A 20,084-nucleotide genomic window follows, 5' to 3' on the forward strand; every position below is an offset into this window, starting at 1 on the left:
TCACTCCCTTTTTCCCATCCCACAGCTGCGAATGTCTCCTGACCTACCCTGGCATCCCCCTCGCAGAGGCTGGTACAGATTAGGCGGAGAAAGAAAAGGACACGGGACGACATGTTCTCAGAACTTATGGGCTGCTCCCGAGCCGATGCGGCCCAGCAGACCCAGTGGAGGGAGAACATGTCGCAATACCAGCGAGCACACAGCGAACGGGAGGAGAGGTGGCGGCAGGAAGACCAGCAGGCGACTCAAACGCTGCTTGGACTAATGAGGGAGCAAACAGACACACTCCGGCACCTTGTGGATGTTCTGCAGGACCGGAGGCAGGAGGACAGAGCCCCGCTGCAGTCTATCTCTAACCGCCCTCCCCTGCCACAAACTCCCATACCTCCTCACCCAAAGTCCCAAGAAGGAGGGGCGGCAGGGGCCGTGAAAACTGTCACTCCACCCCTGCAGTACCAGAAGGCTCTCATTCCCAAAAATTTGATAAGTCCTTTCCTTCCCGCCTCACCCAAGCTCCTGTCCCAGTTTCATCCCCCAACTGTGTAGTTGCTAATAAAAGATAAGTTTCTGTTAATTACTGTTTCCATCATGTTCTTTTAGGGGAGAGTGTGTTTGAAGGGGGGGGGGAGGGGATTGGTAATTGGAGAGGACAGCCACCTTTACCAAGGTACAGACACAGGGGCAGGTTCAGCAGAAGGTCACACACACATTGCAGTCACTAGGCACCCTGGTCAGTCTGGGAGGTGGTTTTCATGTTCTGGGGGGGGGGGGGGCCGCATGTGACTTTGTGGCGGGGGTGGGCGGATAGAGATCTTATGCAGCGGTCCTTGTCCTGGATCACAGAGCCACGCAGCAGGGGATCTGTAACCGTCCTCCCCTGCCACAAAGTCAAATAGCCCCCACACAGAGTCCCGAAAAGGAGGGGTGGCAGGCTCCATTGAAACAACCAGTCCACCACTGCGGACCACTCTAGGAGCAGGAGCCTGTCATTCCTCGAGTTCAGAAGCGTTCTTTCCATCACTATGCCCGCACCCCACCACAGTCTGCGTCCCAGTTTCAACACTTTACCGCGAAATCCGTAATAAAGAAAATGGTGTTAATTAACAAAGTTCCATTTCTTTTATTTTTAAATGTGTGTTGGAAGAGGGGAGGGGACGGGGTGAACGTGGTATGTAACTGGAGAGGATAGTCAACAGTAAGTGGGTAAAGAAACGGGGGCAGGTTCAGCTTCTCTTTAAACAAACTTAATAGTCACAGGTTACCCTGCTCACTGAGGAACCTAGCTTTCAAAGCCTCCCGGATGCACAGCGCGTCCCGCTGGGCTCTTCTAATCGCACGGCTGTCTGGCTGGGCGTAATCAGCAGCCAGGCTATTGGCCTCAACCTCCCACCCTGCCATAAAGGTCTCCCCCTTGCTCTCACAGAGATTGTGGAGCACACAGCAAGCTGCAATAACAATGGGGATATTGGTTTCGCTGAGATCTGAGCGAGTAAGCTTCTCCATCTCCCCTTGAGACGTCCAAAAGCACACTCCATCACCATTCTGCACTTGCTCAGACGGTAGTTGAAGAGTTCTTTTTCATTGTCCAGGGCACCTGTATAGGGCTTCATGAGCCAGGGTATTAGCAGGTAGGCTGGGTCCCCGAGGATCACTATAGGCATCTCCACGTCCCCAACAGTTATTTTCTGGTCCGGGAAGTAAATACCTTCCTGCAGCCATCTAAACAGACCAGAGTTCCTGAAAACGTGAGCGTCATGAACCTTGCCCGGCCATCCTACGTTGATGTTTGTAAAACGTCCCCTATAGTCCACCAGTGCTTGCAGCACGATTGAAAAGTAGCCCTTTCGGTTAATGTACTGGCTGGCCTGGTGGTCCGGTCCCAGGATAGAGATGCGAGTTCCAGCTATAGCCCCACCGCAGTTTGGGAATCCCATCGCGGCGAAGCCATCTATAATGACCTGGACGTTTCCAAGCATCACTACCTTTGACAGCAGTAGCTCAACGATTGCGTTGGCTACTTGTATCACAGCAACCCCCACGGTAGATTTGCCGACGCCAAAGTGATTCGCGACTGACCGGTAGCTGTCTGGCGTTGCAAGCTTCCAGAGGGCTAGGGCCATTCGCTTCTGGACAGTCAGGGCTGCTCGCATCCAGGTGTCCTTGCGCTTCAGGGCAGGGGACAGCAACTCACAAAGTTCCAGGAAAGTTCCCTTCCGTATCCGAAAGTTTCGCAGCCACTTTGATTCATCCCAGACCTGCAGCACTATGTGGTCCCACCAGTCCATGCTTATTTCCCGGGCCCAGAATCGCCGTACCACAGCATCAACATGACCCATTGCAACCATGACAGTCACGGCGCGGGGTCCCGTGCTTTGTGAGAGGTCTGTGCCACCCTCAGACTTCATGTCCTCACCGTGCTGCCGTAGCCTCCACGCCCGATTTCTCAGCATCTGCCTCTGGAAAAGGTGGATGATAAGGTGCGAGGTGTTGACAACGGCCATAAGATGGTTGCAGCGGGCTCCATGCTCACAGTGCTATGGCATGCCCGCCGGCGCTTTCAGGGAGGGAGGGCAGGAGTGACGGTTGGATGACAACAGTTACCCAAAACCACCCTCGACACTTTTTTTTTTCCCCAACTCGCATTGTGTGCTCGACCCAGAATTCCAATGGTCAGCGGGAACTGTGGGATAGCTGCCCACAGTGCACCGCTTCCAATGTCGACGCTTGCCCCGTTAGTGTGGACTCAAAGTCGAATTACCGTCCTTAGTGTGGATACACACGTTCGTCTTTGTAATATCGATTCCACAAATTCGCTTTAAGTACAATCGAACTACTCTCATAGTGTAAACATACCCTATAACACTACAAATTAATGACTTTCAAAACCTTTGGCAAGTGTGCATGCAAGATTCTTGCCAAAATGACGCGCAGCCCTTGAGTTCTGTTGCAAGGATTTGTCTCCACAGGGAAAAAGTCCAGAATAGATAGTGTAGAACAGCTATTGCTGAATAGGTATTCCACAGTAGCTCCCCATATGGATACTCTTATTTTGCGCCTTTGTGAGTTTTAAGTTAATTCATTTTAGAAATGGATTACCCCAAACTGCTAAAAGGCACTCAGTGCGGAATAAGAGCGTCCACACAAAATGTCGAAGTGGAATAGCTATTGAGCTCTAAATTTGCACCCTTCTTATTTTACAGTAACTCCCCTGTATAGATAAACCCTTAAATCCCCAAGCAGCAATATTGGTCCATACTGTCTTTCACAATCTACAGCAGGCCACGAAACTATAGCTATTTTTCTGTTATGTAAACCTTCCAAGAGCTAGATGCCTGTGCTGCCTTCAAACTTGACTACAAAAACATGCTTAGTCCTTCCCACAGAATTCAAGCAGAAACTACAGCTAATGAAAATAAGATCCATTTAAGCAATGTGAGCATATGGGATTACATCTGTGCTAAAGTCTCTGAACTGGCTTCTTGTTCACATCCCAACAATTCATGCTAATAGTGATGATCTTTAATGCCCTGCATAGTCTAGAACTAGCCCCTGCCTCTGATGATTTGGAGGAATCTATATGTATAACTTACAAATTCTGGTTATTATGAAGTTACTGTATCATAAATGCCCTCTGTTGATGTGTACCCACCATGATTTTAGCAGGATTGTTCACAGACCAGGGACAATGTAGAGTCATTAGAACTCAACAACCATGTATTCAGGTTAAACTACATTGGAACAATGGGTTTGCTTGAGCTGGAAGAGGATACCTCCTCATCCTGTCTGAAAGGAGAGGGGAAAATGGAGAGCAGAAAATTCCCCAAGCAGGACAAAAAGACACCAACATACTGATGTTGGCCATAGAGGCTGGGTGGGTCAGGGGAAAATTCACAGTAAGACACAGGAAGTATAGGAAGGAGAGGGGAAGGGGATGGTCTGGCCACAGTCAGAGTAAGCAAGCTGACCTAGGAAGAGAGGCTCCATGTTTTGACAGAGAAGTCATACAGCTGCAAGGAAATAATCCTGGAACCCATAGAGGACCCTGTCCACAACCAAAATAATGCTCTGGAGTGGTGAGGAAACTCAGGCAGGGAAAGGCATGTAGGGATGATTATTTTTATAGATCTGTGTATTTCTCATGCGATTAAGTAAGAAGCAATGTGTTAGAATTCTGTGCAAAGTGTCTGTGTGTTACTTGCTATACCTACCATGTAGCCCCTTGAAGTTGTAAAGCAGAAGGCTTATCTCTTCAGGTGGCGTTTGGGAGAGGGCTACATAAGCCACAGGTGAGTCAGCACTGCTCCATTTCTGTGAAGAGGTAACACACACTGTTGGTGTCCAGGACATGTGCCAAACAGGCCAAGGGAAGAAACAGTGCTGCAGCCTACTGATGTGCAGGCAAGTAAGCGTCTGGATCGTCTCACAGAAATCTGGTGGGTCACCAAAAGGGTGAGCTCAACCACATCTAAGACACTTCCTCTCAACGTGGCAGTTAAATATTTTGGCTAGAAAGTACTTACAGCCTAAATAAAACAGTTACTCATCTTGTAACTGTTGTTCTTCGAGATGTATTGTTCATGTCCATTCCAATCAGATGTGCGCACACTGCATACACAACAGCCGGAAGATTTATCTCTAGCAGTATCCGCAGGGTTGGCCTGGGCACCCTCTGGAGTAGCATCTTCATAGCACCCAATATAGGACCCAGGTGTGCCAACCCCACGTCAGTTTCTTCTTGGTGCTGACGGAGGGGTAGAAGGGAGGGTATTGGAATGGACATGAACACCACATCTCGAAGAACAACAGCACAAGGATGGCGCACCAGCTCAGGAACTGGATCTACCCCACCTTGCCTTCTCATTACGACTATCCCCTTTCTGCCCTGCCTGGGCCCATATTACATTGGACCACTGGGTACTACGCACAGTAGAAAGGGGATATTCGCTCCAATTCTCTGCCTACCCGCCTGCCCTTCCACCCCCATCTCTCTTTAGGTACCCTTCTCACAAGCAATTCCTTATACAACTCCCTACCCCTTTTGCTGGGAAGATGTTCCTCGGGAGCTCAAGGAGCAAGGGCTTCTATTCCCAGTATCTCCTAATTCCTTCAAAAAGCCTGTTTCTGGCCTGAGGAAGGCTTGGTCTGGCCAGAGCCATGGTCTGAAGAGGGGTGCAGCCTCTTCCTGCCGCTCTATTCCTCCCCTGGGAACCATCCTGTCGGTTTTGCTGGTAAAACTGCAGAGGAGGTTGCAGTCTGAAATGCCTGTGCTGCATGGCGGGGGGGTGTATGCCCAGGAACTTTAGGGTGGTCTTCAAGTCTTTTGAACTGTGCAGTCTACTGTCCGTCTTTTCAGAGACTAGGGCCTGACCTTCAAAAGGGTAGGTCTTAAATGGTCTGTTGGATTTCATGAGGTGGCCCAGAGCCAAGAGGACCTTCTCACGGCCACCCCTGTAGCCATGGTTTGGGCGGCTGTGACATCAAGAGCAGCCTGCAAAGAGGCCCTAGCAATAAGTTTGCCTTCCTCCAGACCAAGGCATTAAATTCAGAATGGGAGTCTGGTAGTAGCAGCTCGGCAAACTTGGCCATCGCTCTGCAGGTGTTAAAGGAGTACCTACTAACGACGGCCTGTTGGTTTGCAATGCAGAGCTGCAAACCACTGGTGAAGTAGACTTTCCTCCCAGACAAGTCCACCTTTTTCACCTCCTGATTTTTAGGGCAGGGTCCTGAAGCCCCTGGTGCTTCCTTTGGTTTGCAGCATCTACCACCAAGGAGTCAGGTGGAGGATGAGTATAGAGATACTCGTATCCCTTTGAGGGGACGAAATAGCGTCTGTCATTTCTCTTCACTGTAGGGGGCAAAGAGCCCGGAGTCTCCCCAAAGTTTTTGTGGTCTCATTTATTGTTTTGATGAGTGGCAGTACAATATGCGAAGGCCCAGAGGGGGCAAGGATGTCCACCACAGGATCAGCATCCTCTACCAATTCCTCTGCCTGGATCCCCAGGTTTTGGGCCACCCTTCGCAACAACTGTTGCACGACCCTTCTATCCTCTAAGGCCAGGGCCGTTGAAGCGCCTGCAACAGCCTCATCTGGTGAGGATGAGAGCACCGACACATGGCCTTGGTAACTGCCCTCAGCACTAAGAGAGTCACATTGTTCGTGTGGCTGGTGTGCCGATGGTGCCGAAATGGTTGCTGGTGCCGAAGTCAGAGCAACATGCGGCGGTACCGGCGTAGTCACCGAGATAGTCTCAGTGCCAGATGCTGCAAGGGGGATCAAGGATGCTGACATGACTGACGCAGACCTGGATCTCGACGCCTGGCTCTGACCCTGGGCCTCTTGATAAGCCCAGGGAGTCCAGAAAGCCACTGAGCTGGTGGTTGTCACTGAGGTGGCCACGATGCCAGAGGAAGCTGGTGGTGACGCCTAGATCTAGATCTCCTGCTACTGGACCTATCTCCAAAAAAAGAAGAACATGGAGGAGTAATACTGGGTGGTGCTGATGTGTGGTGCTGGGCCTCTGGAGACTGGTGCGGTTCCCCCACATGGGTGGCCGGCACTGGGGAGTGGCGTGCCAGAGATGGGGAGTGGTGTGACATCATTGCTGGCTTGTCCCTAGATGGAATAGTGGCCAGGTTATCACCAGTGCCTCATCCCTCCTTGGAGAAGGCAGTGCCATCAGGCAAATAAGGTCCTGCACTGCCTCAAAAGTCTCCGGAGTGGAGGGGAGTTGAATGTCCTGGCCATGATGGTCCGGAGAATGGTAGTGGGCCAGACTCGACTGAACCCCTTGTGGGGCAGGAGTTGACAAGCCCCTGGGAGCTGCTAGGCCCGAAGTAGGCTGGGTGGGCTCAGGTCTTCTAAGCCTAAGGAGCCAGCAGTAAGGACAGGAAGAGTGCCCTCTCTCCTGCCTCTTTCTTCTGGGGACCAAGATCAGCACCTGCCAGAAGTCTTTTGTTCAGCACCATGTTGGTGCTGGGACTCCTTAGCCTCCTTTCTTGGTGCTGGCTCACACGCCGGTGCACTGTGCACCGAGGAGGTGGTGCTTGGCACAGGCTCTGCTAACCCAGGGTCGGACTCTGGGTGGAGGGCTGCCTCCATGAGGATAATTCTGAGGCTCTGCTCACGATCCTTAAGGGCCCTCGTCCGAAACCCTTTACAAATGCGGCACTTGTCCTTTTGGCGACTCTCGCGGAGACACTTCCAACGAGATGTGTGCAAGTCACTTTTTGGCATCAGTTTACCGCACACTTCACAAGATTTGAAACCTGGCAACCAAGGCCTGCCCCGGTGTCGGGGAAGAAAAGGGGGAGGAGAGAGGGGTGAAGAGAAGGACCTCGCAACTGAAACTTAGAGAAACAACTAACTAACTATAGTTAGTTAGGGAGCTGGCGAACAGGGATGCTGCTCCAGGAAGAGAGACTTCTAAGCAGAGATGGAGTCCACCTATCGAGGAAGGGGAAGAGCATATCTGGATACAGACTGGCTAACCTAGTGAAGAGGGCATTAAACTAGGTTTGAAGGGGGCAGGTGATCAAAGCCCACAGGCAAGAACATGGAGACCTGGGAGAAGGTTTGGAATTTGGAGGGAGTATGGGCTGTTATAGCAGGGATAAAGGGACGAGACAGAACTGGAGGGGGGAGGGAAATAAAATCTTAGATGTCTGTATACTAATGCAAGAAGTATGGAGAATAAGCAGGAAGAACTCGAAATGCTAGTAAACAAACAAAACTATGACATAGTTGGCATCACAGAGACCTGGTGGGATAATATGCATGACTGGAATGTTGGTATAGAAGGGTACAGCTTGCTCAGGAAGGACTGGCCAGGAAAAAAGGGAGGAGGTGTAGCCTTATATATTAAAAATGTATATACTTGGACTGAGATTGAGATGGAAATAGGAGAGAAACTTGTTGAAAGTCTCTGCGTAAGGATAAAAGGAGTAAAAAACAAGGGTGATGCCATGGTAGGGATCTACTACAGACCACCTAATTGGGAAGAAGAGGCCTTTTTTTTTTTTAAAAAAAACAGCTGACAAAATCATCCAAAGCACAGGACTTGGTAGTGATGGAATTCAACTACCCAGACATCTGTTAGTAAAATAATACAGCAGGGCACAGATTATCCAACAAGTTCTTGGAATGTATTGGAGACAATTTTTTATTTCAGAAGGCGGAGACAGTAACCAGGGAGAGGCTGTTCTAGATTTGATTTTGACAAATAGGAAGGAACTGGCTGAGAATTTGAAAGTGGAAGGCAGCTTGGGTCAAAGTGATCATGAAATGATGAGTTCAAGATTCTAAGGAATGGTAGGAGGGAGAACAGCAAAATAAAGACAATGGATTTCAAGGCAGCAGATTTCAGCAAACTCAGGGAGTTGGTAGGTAAGATCCTATGGGAAGCAAGTCTAAGGGGAAAAATAATAGAAGACAGTTGGCAGTTTTTCACCACCTGGATCGATCGGTCTTCAGCTGTTGTTAAGTCTGCGCCAATCACAACACGTCCGCCATTCTTCTCGCATTGACTTTCTTCTCCACGTTCGTCCGAAACGATTTACAATGTCATCTTCCCCTCTTCTTGGAGGCCGAACAGGTGGTCTTTTCTGTTCTTGCGGGTACAACGCGGCAGTTTTTCAAAGAGACATTATTAAGGGCACAAGAGCAAACTATCCCATTGCGTAAGAAAGATAGGAAGTAGGGCAAGAGACACCGCTGGTTTAACTAGGAGATCTTCAATGATCTAAAAATAAAAAAAAAAAGAGTCCTACAAAAAGTGGAAACTAGATCAAATTACAAAGGATAAATATAAACAAATAACACAAGTATGTAGGGACAAAATTAGAAAGGCCAAGTCACAAAATGAGATCAAACTAGCCAGAAATATAATGGGTAACAAGAAAACATTCTACAAATACATTAGAAGCAAGAGGAAGACCAAGGACAGGGTAGGCCAGTTACTCAATGAGGGGAGAAAAACAGTAACAGAAAATGTGGAAATGGCAGAGGTGCTTAATGACTTCTGTATCTTGCTTTTCACCAAGAAGGTTGGTGGTGACTGGAGGTCTAACAGTGAATACCAGTGAAAATGAGGTAGGATCAGAAGAGGCTAAAATAGGGAAAGAACAAGTTAAAAATTACTTGGACAAATTAGATGTCTTCAAGCCACCAGGGCCTGATGAAATGCATCCTTGAATACTCAAGGAGCTGTCTGAGGAGATATCTGAGTCATTAGAGATTATCTTTGAGAAGTCATGGAAGACGGGAGAGATTCCAGAAGACTGGAAAAGGGCATATATAGTTCCCATCTATAAAGAGGGAAATAAGGAAAACCCAGGGAATTACAGACCAGTCAGCTTAACTTCTGTACGCAGAGAGATAATGGAGCAAATAATTAAGCAATCAATTTGCAAACATCTAGAAGATAACAAGGTGATAAGTAACAACAATCAGCATGGATTTGTCAAAAACAAATTGTGTCAAACCAACCCAATAGCTTTCTTTGACAGAATAACAAGCCCTTGTGGATGGGGGGGGGGGGGGGGATGTAGTGAGGCCGTGTGGCTCCCAGCCGCCCCGGAAAGGGAAGAGCCCATCCCTCAGAGGTTCAGGCGGCGACCCGGAAGTATAAAGGCTCGCCCTCAGAGGTCAGTAAGGCCCCAGCCGCTAGAGAGACCAGATGTCTCCAGCCTAGCTCGTGACTGGGAAAACTCCGCAGCCCAAGGTGGCCGCTACCCGGAGGAGTTGCCGGGCCTGCCACTCGCCCGCTACCCCGAGGAACCTATGGTGCTGGATCCCCCAGAGGACAACACCCAGTCCCAGGTACTACCCGAGGGGAAGTCTGGAAGTAGCCCAGGGGCAGCCAACCCTCATCTGGCTGCAGCACTGCCAGAGCCCATGTCAGTGTGTTGCGGCCAGGATCCCCACTGACTAAGCAGCGAGTCTTCTGCTGCTGCTAGGGCCCCGGGCTGGGACGCAGTGGAGTGGGAGGGCCTATATCCCCCCTGCCACCCAACCCGTGGGTGGCAGTCTCCCCCTCTCCCAGGGCTGAGCAGGCTTGGGGCCTACTGTTGTTTCTCAGCCCTGCCTGAGGGCTTGAGCTCTGACTCTGCATTGCCTAGCCCTGACCTAGGGCCTGGGCCTGCTATTAATTGTACTGCTCCTGCTTAGCCCTGCCTGAGGGTCTGAGCCCGTGACTCATTGTTGCCCGCCCTGACCCGGGGCCTGGGCTTCCATTGTTTATTTCAGTTAGCGCAAGGGCTGCCGAGGGAGACCCCCATGGACAGACTAATTCCCCGAACAATAATTGTATGTAGGGAGCCGGTGTGGTTCCCCGCCGCCCTGGAGAGGGTCGAGCCCCGGTTAACCGTTTTATGGGGGAAAGCGGTAGATGTGATATATCTTGTCTTTAGTAAAGCTTTTGATACAGTCTGGCATGACCTTCTCATAAACAGACTACAGAAATGCAACCTATATGGAGCTACTGTAAGGTGGGTCCGCAAAGGGTTCAGAAAGTATTTATCAGTAATTATCCGTGGTTCACAATCATGCTGGAAGGGCATAATGAGTAGGGTCCCGCAGGGAACAGGTCTGGGTCTGGTTCTGTTCAATATCTTCATCAGTGATTTAGATAATGGCATTCAGAGTACACTTATAAAGTCTGCAGAGGATACCAAGCTGGGAGAGGTTGCAAGTGCTTTGGAGGATAGGATAATTCTAAATGATCTGGACAAACTGAAGAAACGGTCTGAAGTAAACAGGATGAAATTAAATAAGGACAAATGCAAAGTACTCCACTTAGGAAGGAACAATCAGTTGCACATATACAAAATGGGAAATGACTGCCTAGGAAGGAGTACTTTGGAAAGGGATCTGGGGGTCATAGGGTCACAAGCTAAACATGAGTCAATAGTGTAAGGCTGTTGCAAAAAAAAGGGAACATCATTCTGGGATGTATTAGCAGGAGTATTGTAAGCAAGACACAAGAAGTAATTCTTCTACTCCACACTACGCTGATTAGGCCTCAACTGGAGTATTGTGTCCAGTTCTGGGTACCACATTTCAGGAAGGATGTGGACAAATTGGAGAGAGTCCAGAGAAGAGCAACAAAAATGATTAAAGAGCTAGAAAATATGACCTTTGAGGGAAGATTGAAAAAAAATTTTTTTTTTCAGTCTGGAAAAGAAAAGACTGAGGGGGGGAGATAACAACAGTTTTCAAGTATGTAAAAGGCTGTTACAAGGAGGAGGGAGAAAAATTGTTCTTAACCTCCGAGGATAGGACAAGAAGCAATGGGCTTAAATTGCAGCAAGGGAGATTTAGGTTGGACATTAGGAAAAACTTCCTGTCAGGGTGATTAAGCATTGGAATAAATTGCTTAGGGAGACTGTGGAATCTCCATCATTGGGGATTTTTAAGAGCAGGTTAGACAAACACCTGTCAGGGATGGTCTAGATAATACTTGGTCCTGCCATGAGTGCAGGGGACTGGACTAGATGACCTCTTGAGGTCCCTTCCAGTCTTATGACTATGAATCCTGTATATTAACCTAATTATTTAGATGTTTTCTGTATCACTATATTGATTTAACACAACAAGAGAGTCTGAAAAAAAACAAACAGGCAAGAAGGGAAGGAATGGCTTAAGAAAAACTACATCTCTGCAAACACATGAGGGTTGTTAAGGAACAACGCCATGATTAACTTTGAAGATTTTGCCCCCTCTGCAACTAATCTACAAAACTCCTGTAAGCACAGGACATGAAAGACTTCTGGCATGTTAAAGGAACATTCCCAAGAGAATCGGGTAATTATCAAGGGGAGGGACTAGAGAGACAGGATGGGGTGCCTGAAGAAGTTAGGCGTACCCAGATTACCATCAGAGGATGGTAAGCCTTTAGGTAAATTAGGCATGGGTGTTAACTGTTTTAAAATCCTCTTTTCTAAATGTTTTGCTCTTATTGCTAAAATAAATAATAAATTGGTTTTAAGAAGTCTGATCACCATATGCTTCTGTTCAGACTCCTGAAAGGAAGAACCACAAGAGTATGAAGTCAGTCAGACCTGCTAGGTAAGAACAGTTGATACCCAGGGCTACAATATCCTGTGTCTACTTTAAGAGTTGGAGAGTTGTGGAATTCCACCCCAGGATAGGTAAAAGCACAAGTCACCTGCGGGGATGCACTCAAAAAAGGCACAGAGATGCTGTTAGCCCTGTAACCATAACATACCCCTTTACTCTGAGTTGCTGTAAATGTTAGTTACAATAGTTTGAGACCATAACATGTTTGTCTATAGGGTGACCAGATTTTCAAGGTAAACACAAACACCTATGGAGGTAAAGGGTTTGGTGGGTGAGGAAAGGAGGACAGATATCACTGTTCTATTCTCTACATTTTAATCTTTCTTCCCTCTCCCCCCACTTTTTCTTCTCCCTACATCCTTGCTGCATTCTGCTCTGTATTTCCACTCTAGATATCTCATGATATCTCTCCCTAACACACACAGTATGCTCAATCTCTTTATCCTAACTCTCAGTCTTTAGTCCCTTGTTCCCATCCCCACAATTCCCTGCCACAAATCGAGTTTTCACCCATGGTGTAGGGAAAGTGAGCAGAATGTGGACGTCTATCCCTCAGCCTGGATCAGTAGCCAGCTACATACAAATGTGGTGAAGATCAGCTGCCAATAAGCTTGCCACTCTCACCAGTGTCAACATATATCTGATTATAGTTTGGGAGGGGGTGGTGGGGAAGTAAAGCAAGTGGGGGGGAGAGGCACATTAACCAGGAGATTTAATTAAATGTAGGGGGGGGGCAATATTACTGTACAACAAATTAAGTGGAGGTCTCTGAAATGCATGCATGCTCACTCAGTGTGAAATCAGTTTCACCAATTTAGCTGGCTAGCAGCTACTTCGGGTAGCCAATCTGCTGGGATTTACATAAATGAGGACAGAACTCTCTTCTGTAATACTAACAGGAATATTAGGATAGGTCCTGAAATTAGAGAGACTTTGGATTTTTCAGGGAAACACTGTTACCTTATTTATAAAATCAGAGATTACACTGTTCACTCAAATAAATACATAGTGGCACATGATCATATTGTACAAAAGTCAAGTACAATTTTGGGTGGAGTGTAAGAGTTAATTATACATACATATTATACATTGTAATAATTGGGGCATCACAGGTTCTACTCCAACTGTGAGTTTAACTGCTGGAAAGTAGGTAAAGGTTCATAAACTGTCCCAATTATCTGTTATATAAAATTGTTTAAAAATAAACACAAAAGACAGTCTACTAAGGCCAGCCAAGGACTGTGTTAAGATCACTTCTGGTAAACAAGAAGAGTATAGAACCAGAAATCAACAGACCCAATTTAGTGCTGCAAAAATTAAGCCTAAGTGGTGGACAAAATAATGAGGGGCTATTCCACTCAACATCCCATTTTTGAGGTCCCTAAGAAGAGACTTTGGGGGGTGAGATAGTAATGGAAAATTTTTGTTGTGAAACTCAGATCTTGGCACACAATGGGAACCCCCAGAGTTCCCCCTTTTTATCCCTCCACTATCTTCCTCCTGTCCTCTTTCTCTGTTTCAACTTTTCCACTCAATCCTAAGACCAACTGCACCGCATAGCACCAGCATGACAAGACGAGGCAGCCCACCTAGGTCTGTCCAGCCTTAGAAGGAGCAGTGAAGGAGAGGAACCTGACAAGGCCAGGCAAATTACATCCCTGACTAGAGAGGTAAGCCAGGATCCAGAGCAACAGCTGTTGTGGCCAACCTGCCAGCCCCAAAGCATCCATCCATAACTGACTAGCCATCTTGTATCCAAAAAAAACAACAAAAAAGCCATATTCCCCCCACCTTTTACTATTCTATCTCTTCATTTCCTGTGCGTCCCTCTGTTTTGTCAAAAGCAGAAAAGTACAGCCAGCTGCGAGGCCGCCCAGAGCGGCCAGAGGGTGGGGTCAGCCACACTGGCTGCTGCAGAAGTCACAGACTCCATGACTTCCACAACCTCAGTGAGGGACATGGAGCCCTAGTCATAATGACTGCACCCTTCTTTCTAATGAGAAATGAAATATATGACTAGACTATATTTAGGAGATATCTTTCCTCATGATTTTTACCAAAAAAACCCACTAATAATTGTTAGATTAACAACACTTATCTTTGTCTAATTAAAACAAAATCCCTCTATTTAGTAGGAGAATACAGTTTCTTAATACAAACATCCTAATCTGGGGTTTCATCATATAAATACGGCACAAAAACACTTCACTCTAGAGAAAGAGACAGTCTCGGTTAATTTTAAAAGTAGGTTTTTGCTTTGTAAGATCATATCCGCCTGGAGCTGAAGGATGTTTGTGCTTTTCAATGAAAATACTGAAGATCTCTGAGGGTCTTCCCTGAGCCAAATGCAAGTCTTGTCTGCTCTCTGTGGTCATTAAAGATCCCACAGAACTTACTGTAAGGTGAAGTGTATTTGCCCCTGGACTCTGGACCCACCAAATTTCACTTCTAACTACGAAAGTATAATATAGTACAATTCTGATTGCCACCCTACATGCTAAAGATATCTCCATTTCAGTAGTGAAGCTGTATGAATATTTGGCCCAATGCTGCTCCCATTTAAGTCAATGGTAAAACCTCCACTGACATTTGTACATCCTGAAGGTTCCCAACACCTACCTCTTAACCACTTTTGGCTCTTTACTTTGTTCACGTCAACTGCTACATTTGAAACAGCCTCCCACTCCAGGAGTGCCAACTATCTTTCCCTTGCTCATTCAAATTCCTCAAAAAAACTACTTCTTCCACTAAGCCTTCCTGTGCTGATTGCCTGAGCGATACTCGTGATAGACTGATAATATCCTGAACAAACCTTATGGAATTAAGATTAACTTAATTCCATAAAGTTTAACCTTATTGAATGAGGGTTAAGACCTTTGGGGGACAGTGTATTAAGAATGCAATTGTGTATTATTGTGTCTTTGTATGTATTTTCACTAGTAAGGATGGGGAATGCTAATGTACTTCTTCTGTTATCAACCCTTTGAAGCCACCCATCTGGAGAGGTTTGCACTAGGTCAAAATGGATTATCCAGGGACCAACAGACAAAGAATAAACAACCTTGTTTTAAACTGGTTCAAGGCCGCCTTCTTGACCGAAGAAACAGCCAGGTCCCCTGGTCCACAGAGGGCCCCATTCCTTAGGGTAGGAATGGAAGGACTGGGCCTGCCGAGGCCTCATAAGGCCGGGTGTTTGTTCCGAGCTGAAGCTGTAATGAACGTGTAACATGTAACTTATAACTATAGCAATTACAAGCATTGACCATCTCTGAAGAGAAAGCAAGTTGTTATCCTCAGGCAACCTCTGTCTGTGCTGCAAACAACATAATGAAGGCAGAGAACTGTGCATCTTGGAAATACCATGGTGAAGGGGAGGGGGGGAAGTCTCCACTCACAAAGGAAATGGCTGAGAAGCTAGAAGCCTCAGAGTGGGTGCCCTTCACTGGACCAATGAGGGGAAATACAGATGCAATTGCCCTGAGCTGTCACAATATCTTACAGTATGTGGGGTAACAGGTGCATCTGTTTGGGTTAGATTATTGGCTCTTCTTGAGAGGAAAAACCCACTCTGGTTGGTTTTAAAACAGAATGCAAATTACTACTTTGCATTAATGTCTACTTCCTTTTCAAATCCCCTTATAAATATTAATCTTAACACCATGCTATGAATTGTAGATAAGGATTATCCCCATTTTATAGATGGGAAAATTGAGACAGAAGTTAAAATAACGTATCCAAGGCTGCAGTGGAAATCATTATTCAAGACAGGATTAGAACATGGGAGTTTCTGGTTCCCAGTCCTTTGCACAATCTTGGCATATATAATACTAAATAATATTGGATCTTTACAATACGCTTCATACAATTACAGCCGAGTAATTATTATTAGGTATGTGCTTTGTAAAGCACCATGCCTGTTATCAATGTGCCAAACAGCAATAATAGGTTTGCATTTTATAAAGAACTGTATACAGGCCTAGCACTCCTGAAAACAGGTTATTTTTTTGCAAATTGTTGTGTATGCTCCTATCACCATGAATTTGTAGAATAGATTTCTATTTAGTAGACTGCTACACATATTTCCAGTAATATATCATTGTTATGCTTTTGTTTTGTGAAGCACCATCTACATTACTATTGCTATTTAAGTAATAACAGCACTTTGTAAAACACAGTCTTACCTATATTGCCAGTCACAAATAATAGAACTGTTTTGCAAGATCCCATGCACTTTCCCAGCATTTGGTATGAGAAGTGCTATATAAAGCATATAAACAATAATAGGCTTGCGTTTAAGAGGTGTAGTTTCTAATGCTGTAGTAATAGGTCTAACATAAATAGCTGCGTATATGTTTCCACACTACTGTATAAAGATTTGTGATCACAGAAATGCTGTGCATGTTTCCAAGGCTACAATAATAGTTATTAGGTTTGTGAAGCATCTTGTACGTTTCCAGAGCAATACAAATCACAACACAAAGTGAGATATATGTAGTGCGGGTCTCTGCGTATCTCCACTATCACAGACACTGTAACTGTGTCTGCGCGAAGCCTCAGGTACGTTTCTACAGCTAAGGACATTGTCAATTACTCCCGGCCCGGGGGATACGATACCTTCCAAGCCAGCAGCAGCACGTTCATAATGGCCAGCAGCGGGCAGGGCCCGTTCTCGTTCTGGGTGATGATCGGGGTGTTCTCCTCCTTCCAGCGGACCCACTTGATGTGATAGACCGACTGGCCGGGAAAGCGCTCCTTAGAGGCAGACAAGAGCTGAGCCGCCGCCGTGGGCCCATCCCCTCCGGGGCTCGGGGCCTTGCCCTCCGCTGCCGCCGCCGCCGCCACCTCCTCGGCATCGCTATTGAGCTCGGAGCTGCTCGGGCAGCAGGAGTGCAGGTTGGAGAAGGACTCCAGGGAGTCCAAGCTCCGCGACTCCTCCTCTGGGGGGCTGGGGTCGCCGCTGCTGCCGGCCTCCCCGGGGCCGCTCTCCAAGGCAGGAGCCCCCTCAGGGCTCTCAGTCACTGCTAGCTCCGCGCAGTCCGCAGCGGACCGGCGGTTCTCAGTGGCAGACACGGGAGACCCCAGCGCGGATGGAGAGTCCCTCCCGGGGCCCGCAGCAGGCGGGGGAAGAAGCAGAGGGGAAGGACCCCACTGTCCGCCGCCCTCCTCAGCAGTGATGGGTCCATCCCTGCCACTACCCCCGTTAGCCGCCGCCTCTTCCTCCACTGACCCCTCCAGGATGATTCGGCCCGCAGCGCCCCCGCCGCCCCGCTTCAGCGCGCCCGGGGGCGGCGGGGGCTGCGCCAAGCTCTCCATGGCCGGCCCGCCTAGCTCTCTACTGGCTCCGCAGAGGCAGTTCCTTCGCCAGCAGCGCCCAGGACGCCATGACAGCGGCAACAGCTCCGCCCCGCGGCGCCGCCCCTAGGACGTGTAGGTGGGAGGAGAGCAGCTTCAGATCGCCGCTGGGGTGGGGAGCGCGCGCGAGGAATGGGAGAGGCGCGGCCTAGAGGCTTGTTTTGAGTCTGGGGAGGGGCGGAGCGAGGCGCTGGTTGTAGGCTAGCGGTGGCGGGCCAAGAGCGACGCGAGCCCAAGGAAGCGAAGGGCGCGAGAAGCAGGTTACGCAGCGCCAACTGGTTTGAGTCCGAGAGGGAGCGGCGAGGAACTGCGCGCGGCCCAGCGGCGCGAGCCCGAGGGAACAGGTGGGGAGGGTGCTAAGAGCAGGGGGCGCGCGCTCGGCCCAGCCGCAGGAGGAACGCGCTAGCCAGCCCGGCTTGACAATTTCGGATGTGGTAATTGCAATATCCCTTTGGACATTCACCATGTAATTGTGTGCATGGCTAGCGCCTTCAGGATGCGCAGGGCAGGCACCTGTTTCGTAAGCCAAAAAAACAACTACAAAGCCGACTCCCTATTCCCAAGCAATATCCAATTTGCTGACTTAATCTCGGGTTCTCCATTTTATCATACAGGCTGAAGTGTGTGTGTGTGTGTGTTTCAAGATCCACATTTTCCTTTCAAAGCCAATAGCCGCTTTCATCTCCCCGGACCAACCGTTTGCTTTTCAGTCTCAAGTTACTCTGTTACTTTGCTAATGATGTCTGTGAACAAATATAAGGCACAATACAGCTGTGTGAATGAGATGTGCCTTAGATAGTTTTTAAGACCTTTTAATTCATTGCAAGCCCTGCACGAGTTCTGGAATAGCGTGTTAGGAGCGGGCAGCACACACTGCTGCAGCGAAAAGGAATCTGGGCTCACAACAGTTACATTTGCAATCACCTCTCACTATTTTGCAGGAAGTTGAAACTCGGGGCATAGGACCTGCGCAGAGGGCTCCGGTCACAGCCTTTTTAAAGAAACAGTGCAGGTGCTTTCCTGAGCCTAACAAAGAACGTAAGAACAGCTATACTGGGTCAGACCAAAGGTCCATCTAGTCCAGTGGTTCTCAAAGTTTTGTACTAGTGACCCCTTTCACACAGCAAGCCTCTGAGTGCAACCCCCCCTTAAATATATTAAAACAGTATATTTAATTTATAACAGTATTATAAATGCTGGGATGAAGCGGGGTTTGGGGTGGAGGCTGACAGCTTGTGACCCCCTGATGGGTCACCTAGTTTGAGAACCCCTGATCTTGCGCATTACCCTGTCTTCCTACAATGGCCAGTGCCAGGTGCCCCAGAGAGAATGAACAAAACAGTCATCATCAAGTGATCCTGTTGCCCACTCCTAGCTTTTGGTAAACGGGCTACAGACACCATCTCTGCTCATCCTGGCTAATAGCTATTGACTAGGACCAAAGGACTATTATGTTTTTCCAAAAGGAATTGTAACATAACCAAGATGAAAACCTCGCAAAGTTCTTGCTTCCTATCAATATCAGGGATCTCAGGAAGCTGGTAGAAATGTCATCCGTAAAATATTAAAGACCATCTCAGTTCCAGGGAATTATTTTCCTTTCTCTATATATTTTCAGTGGTATGCATTATCGTTTGCTAACCATCTATGCTTTAAAATGTTATAAATGTATGGTTAATGTAAACCATCATTAAAAAAACTAATGTCACTTTATGAATGAAATTGAATACTAAGCAAAATCCCCAACTGAGATAAAAATGTGAGTTTGTAAAATGAAGGGTTGATATAGACTTGTGAGGCAGGGGCAGGTAAGAATTTACTTTCTTCATACTCTTATAGATTCATAGATTCTAGGACTGGAAGGGACCTCGAGAGGTCATCGAGTCCAGTCCCCTGCCCGCATGGCAGGACCAAATAGTGTCTGGACCATCCCTGATAGACATTTATCTAACCTACTCTTAAATATCTCCAGAGATGGAGATTCCACAACCTCCCTAGGCAATTTATTACAGTGTTTGACCACCCTGACAGTTAGGAACTTTTTCCTAATGTCCAACCTAGACCTCCCTTGCTGCAGGATAAACCCATTGCTTCTTGTTCTATCCTTAGAGGCTAGATGAACAAGTTTTCTCCCTTCTCCTTATGACTCCCTTTTAAATACCTGAAAACTGCTATCATGTCCCCTCTCAGTCTTCTCTTTTCCAAACTAAACAAACCCAATTCTTTCAGCCTTCCTTCATAGGTTATGTTCTCAAGACCTTTAATCATTCTTGTTGCTCTTCTCTGGACCCTTTCCAATTTCTCCACATCTTTTTTAAAATGCGGCGCCCAGAACTGGACACAATACTCCAGCTGAGGCCTAACCAGAGCAGAGTAGAGCGGAAGAATGACTTCTCGTGTCTTGCTCACAACACACCTGTTAATACATCCCAGAATCATGTTTGCTTTTTTTGCAACAGCATCACACTGTTGACTCATATTTAGCTTGTGGTCCACTATAATCCCTAGATCCCTTTCTGCCGTACTCCTTCCTAGACAGTCTCTTCCCATTCTGTATGTGTGAAACTGATTTTTTCTTCCTAAGTGGAGCACTTTGCATTTGTCTTTGTTAAACTTCATCCTGTTTAACTCAGACCATTTCTCCAATTTGTCCAGA

At 47.4% G+C, this 20,084-nt stretch overlaps 1 protein-coding gene across 4 annotated transcripts in view; it reads right to left on the reverse strand.

Moving 5' to 3' along the window:
* The window catches only part of MINDY2 (MINDY lysine 48 deubiquitinase 2), a 104,743-nt gene extending 87,348 nt beyond the window's left edge, over window positions 1-17,395 (reverse strand). For 3 of the 4 annotated variants that reach the window (XM_034783300.1, XM_034783299.1, XM_034783301.1), the window contains exon 1: window positions 16,691-17,395. In XM_034783300.1, coding sequence (XP_034639191.1) covers window positions 16,691-17,389 — 699 coding nt within the window. In that variant the 5' untranslated portion in view covers window positions 17,390-17,395. The remainder of the gene's footprint in view (window positions 1-16,690) is intronic. The other variant, XR_004647372.1, reaches the window with a different exon arrangement.
* Between the last annotated feature and the right edge of the window lie 2,689 nt (window positions 17,396-20,084).

The sequence above is a fragment of the Trachemys scripta genome, chromosome 10 (genome assembly GCF_013100865.1).
Source record: "Trachemys scripta elegans isolate TJP31775 chromosome 10, CAS_Tse_1.0, whole genome shotgun sequence".
NCBI lineage: Eukaryota > Metazoa > Chordata > Testudines > Emydidae > Trachemys > Trachemys scripta.